This window comes from Sinocyclocheilus grahami, unplaced genomic scaffold (genome assembly GCF_001515645.1).
Source record: "Sinocyclocheilus grahami isolate Dianchi unplaced genomic scaffold, SAMN03320097.WGS_v1.1 scaffold643.1, whole genome shotgun sequence".
Classification (NCBI taxonomy): Eukaryota; Metazoa; Chordata; class Actinopteri; order Cypriniformes; family Cyprinidae; genus Sinocyclocheilus; species Sinocyclocheilus grahami.
The window spans coordinates 572,484-582,701 of record NW_015505822.1 but is presented as its reverse complement, the minus strand read 5'-3'; the positions used below and the strand labels follow the sequence as shown (position 1 = coordinate 582,701).

Below are 10,218 nucleotides of genomic sequence, written 5' to 3'. Positions count from 1 at the left end.
ATTTTGAGGCGAATTATGAGATTGATGTGACAATAAATTAATACCTTTAAAAAAACATTAATTCTATTTTCTTTCAAGTTTATGTATCCATTTTTTATGCTCTTAAAAAATATGCTTTAAAATATTTGTTTTTATTTTGAGGCGAATTATGAGATTGATGTGACACTAAATTAATATCTTTAAAAAATATTAATTCTATTTTCTATCAAGTTTATGTATCCATTTTTTATGCTCTTAAAAAATATGCTTTAAAATATTTGTTTTTATTTTGAGGCGAATTATGAGATTGATGTGACACTAAATTAATATCTTTAAAAAATATTAATTCTATTTTCTATCAAGTTTATGTATCCATTTTTTATGCTCTTAAAAAATATGCTTTAAAATATTTGTTTTTATTTTGAGGCGAATTATGACCCCCCCCCCCTCTCCCTCTCCTCACACCCCAGAGCCAATCAGCTTCTCCGCATCCTGATCACATGCTCCATCCTTTCTGCTCTCTCCTCACGACTGCAGACGGTGCATCTCCGAGGCTGGATGGGAAGGTAATGACAGACGCAGACATGGAGCATCCGTCGCAGGGATCGTCCGGAGCGAACGCCTCTCTCTCTCCTCCGACGCTCAGCCCCTCCATCCCTCCCTTCGTCAAGCTGGGCCTGACTCTGGCCTACACCGTCTTCTACTCGCTGCTGTTCTCCTTCATCTACGCTCAGCTGTGGCTGGTGCTGCGCTACAGACACAAGCGCTTCAGCTTCCAGACGGCGTTCCTGTTCCTGTGTCTGCTGTGGGCGGCTCTGCGCGCGCTGCTCTTCTCCTTCTACTTCAGAGACTGCGTGACGGCCAACGCACTCGGACCCTTCTCCTTCTGGCTGCTCTACTGCTTCCCCGTCTGCCTGCAGTTCTTCACGCTCAGCCTCATGAACCTCTACTGCGCTCAGGTGAGCAGAAACCAGGGAGGCCACGTCTTGGTATCACCACAAACATAATCTAAATCATTTTACAATCAAATTAAATCATGTTAAATAGGAATATTGTGATTCCCAATGGGATGAAATTAAAAATATATTTTAAGGAAATCATTACAATACCTAAAGATATGTGACCGTGGAGCACAAAACACAGGGCATGTACTAAATATCTTCATGGAACATGATCTTAATATCCTAATGATTTTTGGCATAAAAGAGAAATGTATAATTGTGACCCATACAATGTATTGTTGGCTATTGCTACAAATATCCCCCAGCGACTCAACACTGCTTTTGTGCTGCAGGGACACATATGAATTGATTTCTAATAAACATTACACAATACGCAATCGGATAAATCCCAAATTACATTATACTTTATTGTGACCAAAGGGTTGATAAGAAGCTAATAGCTAAAAAACAATAATGAAAATATTTAATTATAATTTAATTGTTCATACTTATAGTTATATTTCATTATAATTATATTAATTAAAATTATTTAAAAATAAAAACAATCTAAAATTTTATTAAACCATAAAAGTAAAATCTTATGAATATTACGATACCCAATAGGATAAAAAAATTAAAGGAAACATTAATTAGTAAAATCATAAAAAATTTAAAATGAACATAGATATTTTTAAAATCAAATCAAATGAAAATAAAACGCTATTTGAATTATATTGTAAAAATCAAATAAATAATTTTAAAATACTTTATTGAGCTCAAATGTTTGATGAAAAGCTAATAATAACATAATAAAATTTTAAATCAACATTAAATCGTAAAATAAACTACATTATTCTAAAATAAAAAATAAAAATAAAACACATAAATAAATGAATAATTTTAACATAGACATAGAATGAAAATAAAACACTAAAAATGTAATAATAAAAATGTAAAAAAGTTGTAAAATTTGAGTAGAATTCTAATTAAACATTACACAGCATCCAAAAGAAAAATCCTGAATTGAAATAAACTTTATTTATGTAACATAATAAAAATGATAAATCAAAACAAATAATTTTAAAACAAAACAAATCAGAATAAAACACCAAAAGTAACGATATCATAGTGTAAGATTTAAATAAATAAAAACAGTCAAAATAAAACTACAAATGAATTAAATCGTGAAAATGTCAAATTAATTAAATACAAATTATATTGAATGCAACATGTGTGATTCTTAATAGGATGCAATAAAAATAAACTTTTTAAAAAGAGGACAATAACAAACAGTACATTTTTCAATATTACTGATATGATTCCCTTTAACTGTCCACTAGTAAGACATTACTCCTTTATCATTTGAGTAGAGTTCTAATAAACATACATAAACATTATGCATCTGAGCAGGAATAGATTTAGGGAACATGAATGCTTCTGCTCGTGTTCAAACACGTGTGACCTACATCCAGACTGGAGCTGCGTCACGTATCGATGAGTACAGTGTGCAGTGAGTACAGTGAGTACGGGACCGGCAGACTCTAATATCAACTCTAATATCAGAGTCTCACCGTCCTTCATCAGTCGGGAATGATGAGGAAGAATCAGGCTTCTTTTGACAGGTTCTCTTCAAAGCCAAGACAAAGTACTCTCCTCATCTCCTTAAATATGAGTTATTACCATGAGATTTGATCTTCTTAATAAAATTCAAATGAATATAGTAATCATAATATAAAAAAACAGGGAAAAATGCATTTAAAAAATGTAAAATTCTTCATAATAAATAATAATATGTTTAATGTAATATAAGCAAACATAATAAAAACACAAAAACCTGTGATAAAAATTAAATCATATTAAATGTTAAATTAATTTTAAAAACAATTTAGTATAAAACATAGAAAACTAATTATATCATAACTAAAATAAAATGAAAAACCCTAAAAATGAATCGTAAAAATAAAATTATTAAATTAAAACAAAACACAAAAAAATGAAAACAAAATGTAAAATTAGAAATAAATCATTTTAAAATTAAAATAAAACATCATAAAAATGTACATTTTAAATAATAATTCAAAAATTAAAATTAAACACTTACTTAAAATGAATAAAGTCATAAAATGTAAAATAAATGAATAAATATGAAATATTTTTGTTAAAATTATTCACTTGTTTATGTGTTTTATTTGGATTGTTTTCTGATTTATTGATTTAATTTTCTGATTTAATGTTTAGTCATTTGATTTTACGTTTTTATTATGTTATTATTAGCTTCTCATCAACTATTTGAGCACAAAGTATTTTCAAATTATTTATTTGATTTCTACAATATAATTTAAATAGTGTTTTAGTTTATCTTGAATTAGCACTGTTTGGTAAGTCAGTAATAACGATGATAAATCGTCTTTGTTTTGGCAGGTTTTCTTCAAGGCCAAGTCGAAGTTCTCTCCCGAGCTCCTGAAGTATAAGTGCGTGATTAAGCAGATATCTGTGTGTCGTCTCTGTGTAAAGCTGTGCCGTCATGCGCTGATGTTCTCGTGCGTCCGCAGGTGTCCTCTGAACCTGCTGTTCGTCGGCGTGAGCTTGCTGTTTCTGCTGGTCAATCTGACCTGTGCTCTGCTGGTGAAGACGAGCCTCGCTCAGGTCAAGAGCGTCGTTCTGGTGCGCGTCGCCATCAACGACTCGCTCTTCGTCCTCTGCGCCGTCTCGCTCGCCGTCTGCCTCTACAAGATCGCCAAGATGTCGCTCGCCAGCATCTACCTGGAGTCCAAGGTGAGAGACACACCCATCACACGACACGCTTCAGATCGATTACTCAGAAATCCTGTCTTCATTTACATTCGAGCTAATCAAAATATAAAAATATATCATCAAAATCTCAAATTAAAACCAACAATGGTATTAATAATATAATAGTAAATATTTTATTATAATAATTGGAGAAAAAAATACAAACGTAAAAGTAAAACAAATAATGTAATTATTATTATTATTATAATTAATAATAATGTTATTACAATAGTTTGAATAAAAACAATAAAAAATAAAACACTAAAAACTAAATGTTAAAAAAATTAACACTTAATAAAAAATTATTAAATCATAAAAATGTCTAATTAAAACGAATAATTATTTAATAGTAATAATAATAATATAATAGTAATTATTTTATTATAATAATTTAAAAAACTAAAATAAAACACTGAAAAAAATCATACAAATGTAAAAGTAAAACAAATAATTTTAATTATTATTATTATTAATAATAATAATAATGTTATTACAATAGTTTGAATAAAAACAATAAAAATAAAACACTAAAAACTAAATCTTAAAATGTTAAATAAATTATAAACAAACACAACACTTAATAAAACATTTATTAAATCATAAAAATTTAAAATTATAACAAATAGTTATATAATAGTAATATTTTATTATAAAAATGGTAATAAAAACACTAAAAATAAAAACAATCATAAAAATGTTAAATTAAAATAATTAAAAACAAACAAAACATTTAAATGAATTATAATCAATTAAAACTAATTAAATAATTAAAATGTAATACTAAAAGAAATAGTTGTTTTTAATAATAATAATATAATTGTAATAAAAATAATAAAACACAAAAATGAATTACAGCATACAAATGTAACATTAAAATAATTAAAAAACACAAACACAAATTTATAAAAATGTAAAATTAAAAAATAACTTTAAGATAAAAACATTCAAAATAAAACGCTTACTAAAAAATTATTAAATCATAAAAATGTTAAATTATAATAATTTAAAAACAAAATGAAACGCCTACTAAAAGTTCAATTAAATCATAAAATGAAAAATTAGCATGAATACATCATTAAAATAATTATTAAATTAAATTACAATAAAAATATAAAATGTAAATAATAAATAATTTAAAAATAAAATTCTAATAAAACACTTACTAAAGATATATAATTAAAATGTAAAACTAAAAGAAATAGTTGTTTTTAATAATAATAATATAATTGTAATAATTTAGTTATAATTGTAAAACACTTACAAAAATGAATTACAACATACAAATGTAACATTAAAATAATAAATAAAACACAAACACAAATTTATTAAATCATAAAAATAACTTTAAAATAAAAACATTCAAAATACAACTTACTAAAAAATAATTAAAATAATTATTAAATTAAATTACAATAAAAATAAAAAATGTAAATAATAAAATGTAAAACAAATCCAAATAGAACACTTTCTAAAAATAGGAAATATTTGACTTGTTTACTTGGATTGCCATTAATGGTCATCAGACAACCGTGAACACGTTAAATATTAAATTTCACTTCAAGCAAATGTAAACAATGTATATATAATAATGATAATGAAAAGTTAGTGAATGTGTGTTGAACCCCGTTGTTTCTCAGGGCACGTCGGTGTGTCAGGTGACGCTGATCGGGCTGATGGTGATCCTGCTGTACGCCTCGCGCGCCTGTTACAATCTAGTGGTTCTGGCTCTGAGCGACATAGAGAGCATAGACTCGTTCGACTACGACTGGTATAACGTGTCGGATCAGGTGCGCATCTCTCATCTCATCATCTCCTGAGTCTCCGTGTAGAACAGAAATAACACAGTTATTCTACAGGCGGATCTGCGCTCGAGTCTGGGAGACGCCGGTTACGTCGTGTTCGGCGTGATTCTGTTCGTCTGGGAGCTGCTGCCCACGTCTCTGGTGGTGTTCTTTTTCCGGGTGCGAAAACCGGCCCAGGACCGGGTGAGCTGGAGCGGATCGCATGAGTGTTTAAGAGCATCTGTTCCTCAGCTGATCTGACTGTAGAAGTGTGTTTGGTGTTTTCTAGAGCGGCTCGGCCATTCCCAGCCACGTCTTCTCAAACCGGCCGTATTTCTTCGACAATCCCAGACGCTACGACAGCGACGATGATTTATCCTGGGCTTCCCATCCGGTGACCACCTCGACCAGGTTAACCAGCGCTGCTAACTAACACTACACACACTGAGAATGACATAAAACATCAGTAGAAGAGGAAAAACTTCTATTAGAAATACTGCCTCGCAACCTAAATAGATTAGGTTCAGCCAATAAAATGACTAAAACTGAAATAAACATTAACTAAAGACTGATAGAAATATAAAAAACTATTAAAAAGTAAATTCAAGTTATTAATAAATACAATAAAATGACTAAAACTGAAATAAACATTAACTAAAGACTGATAGAAATATAAAAAACTATTAAAAAGTAAATTCAAGTTATTAATAAATACAATAAAATGACTAAAACTGAAATAAACATTAACTAAAGACTGATAGAAATATAAAAAACTATTAAAAAGTAAATTCAAGTTATTAATAAATACAATAAAATGACTAAAACTGAAATCAAAATTAACTAAAAACAGATAGAAATATATTTTTTAAAACTAATTAAAAAGCTAATTCTAATTATTTATAAATTTAAAAATGTATATATAAATTTATATAAATATTACAAAAATAATACTGCGTCCCCACATCAAACACGTGATATAATGATGCACTTGAAGAGAGTAAGAAATGATGAAATGATGAAGGTTAAGGGCTGATTATCCCCTATAGAAATGTACTATGGTAACCATATTTTCCATACTATAATACTTTGTTACACTACATAATATGGATTCATAATATCATTTTAAAAAGTAATATGAGATCTCTTTAAAAGTATTTCAAGCATTTTCTTTAATAATGTAATTTTATATCTATACATATATATATATATACATTTATTGTATTTTTTTTATAACTTGAGGAGCCCTTGTCTGAAAGGTTAATTTTATATGAGCTGATTTAGACAGATTTTTCTGTGCTCAGTTTGTCGACAGACGGCTTTGACTGGAGCAGCCGCAGCAGCAGCTTCCTGGTCCATCTGGGAGGAGACGAGCCGCGGTCGTCATCGGCAACGGCAGGACTGAACCGTTAACATGGCAACCAACGCTAAAGATGTACAGCTCTGTAAATGAGAAAGGCACTGCACTTTAAACGCCGACGCCACTCACACACGCACACACACACACGCGTGCACACTCACACACACACACACACACACACGCACTCACACACACACACACACGCACACACACACACACACACACACACACACACACGCACTCACACACACACACACACACTCACACACACACGCACTCATACGCACACACACACACACACACACACGCACTCACACACACGACGCACTGCAAGTGTGAGTCGCCATGGCAACTGAGTCCAGAGCAGTGCGCATCGTCATGGCGACCGCGGTCAGAGTGATAAAGCTTCTAAACGAGGCTGTGTTCAGAATGCCGTACTACATATTTTAAAATATTTGTATTTTATTTTACGTTTTAATCTGCATTCCAGTGCACACTGCACAATAGAACAAATGCATTCTTGCAAATCCCGGAGTTTCATGCTAACATAAAATTGCATACTGCACACAGTACACTGCAGACATAGCATGTTAGTACACATTCTGAACACAGTCTTGTGCTGTACGTCTGTTTATATTCACAACATGATTGATTCCAATAGTCACAATCAGGATTATAATGTGTAAGGCATGAATGTATGTAATTTTATGTATTTATCTTTAGCTGTTGAAAACAGTATAAGTGGTCCACTAAGGTTGAAGCACACTTAGATAAAGACACCGATGTCTATATATATCTGATGAACACTGTTATTTCACTGATCATGTGATTCTCATTTGTTGATTTGTAATGAGGATGATGTTTGTCACCTGCCACAAAAATAAATTATTTGCTGTTAAAATAAGACTAACGTGCTTCTTTCTAACAAGGACATGAACTGAAAACAGGTCAAAAAACTGTGAGACAACCAGACAAATTTATTCCCGTTTAAATAAATATTCTTGACACAAACACAATATAGATCATGGTTTAATCACGGCCTGAAAATGTTCAAAATCAGGTCAAAAAAGGCAGAGAGGAGCTTCAAACCGCATTGGGCAGATTCATGTACATAATACATTACATCATATCATTTTTGCAGATACTTACACTGCTTTTGAATCCTATTCATATAATTATTTTTATTTTATACTAGTTTATAACAGACTATATTTGATTTTTTTAAAATTTATATTATAATAAAATATAAATATATTAAATATAATACATGTAAATATAAATAATATAAAATACAAGTAAAATAAACATTAACATACTATCTCATATTTTTTGTGATTATATTAATATTATAATATAAATATATTAATATAATTACTTTTATTTTATACTATTTTATAATGGACTATATTTAACATTTTTATTATTATAATAAAATATAAATATATTGAATATAATACATGTAAATATAAATAATATAAAACACAAATAAAATAAACATTAACATACTATCTAATTTTCTGCGATTATATTAATATTATAATATAAATCTATTAATATAATTACTTTTATTTGATATTATTTTATTATATTTAATATATTAATTATAATAAAATATAAATATATTAAATATAATACATGTAAATATAAATAATATAAAATTAAAATAAACATTAACATACTATCTCTAATTTTCTGCGATTATATTAATATTATAATATAAATCTATGAATATAATTACTTTTAATTTATATTATTTTAAATAATTATTTTAACTTAATTAATTCAATTAAATAATAAATAGCTTTTTAAAAAATATAGAACTACAAGAAAATATAAAAAATATAGCAGCAACAAAATAAAACCAAATAAATAAATTCAAACAGTAAATAAATTAAAATATAGAGCAAACCAAGCAGCTAAATAAATAAACGAATAAATAAATAAAATAAATGAATTCAAATAATAAATAACTTAAAATACAGAGCAAACCTATGGAGTATGGAGGACGAAACCTGCAAAAACAATAAATAAATAAATACACAAATAAATAAATAAATAAATGTGTGTATAAATACACGTATTCTTGTTTAAATACGTATATAAATAATTAAATGTGATTAAAGTGGGCAAATAAATCAAATAAATTGGAGGGCAAATGGAAAATGTTTAAGGAAATGCGAAACTCATCCTATTTATTTTCCTTTAATCACTCATTTATTTCTGAATGTAGTTCCGCATTTATTTATTGTTCCTCTGCACAACATGCTAATGAGAGGGTGTTAACCATGGACTTGCTCGGGTCATGTGATAGCTGGAGGCGTGGCTTTCCCGCTGACAGGAGATGCATGCTGTTAATCCAGTATAGCCTAGTAAAGTCACTTTTGCCGTTCAACAGAGCAAGATACATAGAAAAACTGAGCCGTATTGTCCGTACAGTATCTGTGACTTTACACACGACCCGACGGAGTGGCCAGATGTGTCGTTTCCCGGCACTCGATATTCACACATCTAGGGGCCGTCTCTACAGTTACACACGACATTGGTTTACACTTTACTAACTTCAATAGCATTTGAGGAAAATTACTTCCAGTAATACAACCAACTGTGAAGTGTTCATGTAGTTCTCAGTTATAATGCACACCTTTTAGAGTTTTGATATTTATTGAAATAAATGGTAAATTCATATCTACACTGTAAAAAAAAGTTCCTGTAGAAATTACAGTAACTAAGTGGCAGCAGTTCGCAGTAAAAAAAATAAGAGATGTAAATCAACTGTAGAGAACTGTAAATTAACAGTTCATTACTGACAGCAACCACAGCTGCCGGTATTCTACTGTTATTTTCAGGACGTCATGCCAATAAAGCAATATGAATTGAACTGAGTTTAAATGAATAAATGATTACTAAGCAATTAGATTAGATTGTTATCTTTCTTTCTTTTTTCAGATCGAATGCCATCAGTGCAGGAGGTGGTTTCATGTGCCTTCCAGTGACAGCCAGCTCAAGAGGGCTCAGAAGGTTGACTGGAAGTGCTGCTAATTTTACAATTTGTGCATATAGTTTTACAGTAACTGAAAAGTGAAGCAAACCAATTACAGTAACCTTTGCAGTATAACAGTATATTTTCTATTGTTTTAAAATGCATTACTCAAGAAAGGACCAAAAAATGAATACAGTAATAAAATATTTTACAGTTAAACAATATTACACTGTAAATACATTTACAGCAAGTTAAATGACACGGTAAAATAAAATACAGTATTTTTGCTACAAAATAAAATTACAGTAAGTTACGAGCGAACTGCTGCCACTTAGTTACTGTAATTTCTACAGGAAGTTTTTTTTACAGTGTAGATATGAATTTACC

General features: G+C 29.5%; 2 protein-coding genes across 2 annotated transcripts in view; both read left to right on the top strand.

Annotated features, from left to right (window-relative positions):
• Nucleotides 1-495: 495 nt before the first annotated feature.
• gpr137bb (G protein-coupled receptor 137Bb) lies at nucleotides 496-7,040 on the top strand. The gene is made up of 7 exons (XM_016242028.1): nucleotides 496-938; nucleotides 3,342-3,391; nucleotides 3,473-3,695; nucleotides 5,351-5,500; nucleotides 5,570-5,698; nucleotides 5,784-5,905; nucleotides 6,796-7,040. Exons 1-7 carry the CDS (start codon nucleotides 549-551, stop codon nucleotides 6,902-6,904), a joined length of 1,173 nt encoding a protein of 390 aa, XP_016097514.1. The 5' UTR covers nucleotides 496-548; the 3' UTR covers nucleotides 6,905-7,040.
• A 156-nt stretch (nucleotides 7,041-7,196) lies between these two features.
• Nucleotides 7,197-10,218, top strand: part of LOC107558364 (GTPase IMAP family member 8) — a 21,367-nt gene continuing 18,345 nt past the window's right edge. Inside the window, exons 1-2 of the mRNA XM_016242024.1 lie at nucleotides 7,197-7,285; nucleotides 9,798-9,869. Coding sequence (XP_016097510.1) covers nucleotides 7,197-7,285; nucleotides 9,798-9,869 — 161 coding nt within the window. The remainder of the gene's footprint in view (nucleotides 7,286-9,797; nucleotides 9,870-10,218) is intronic.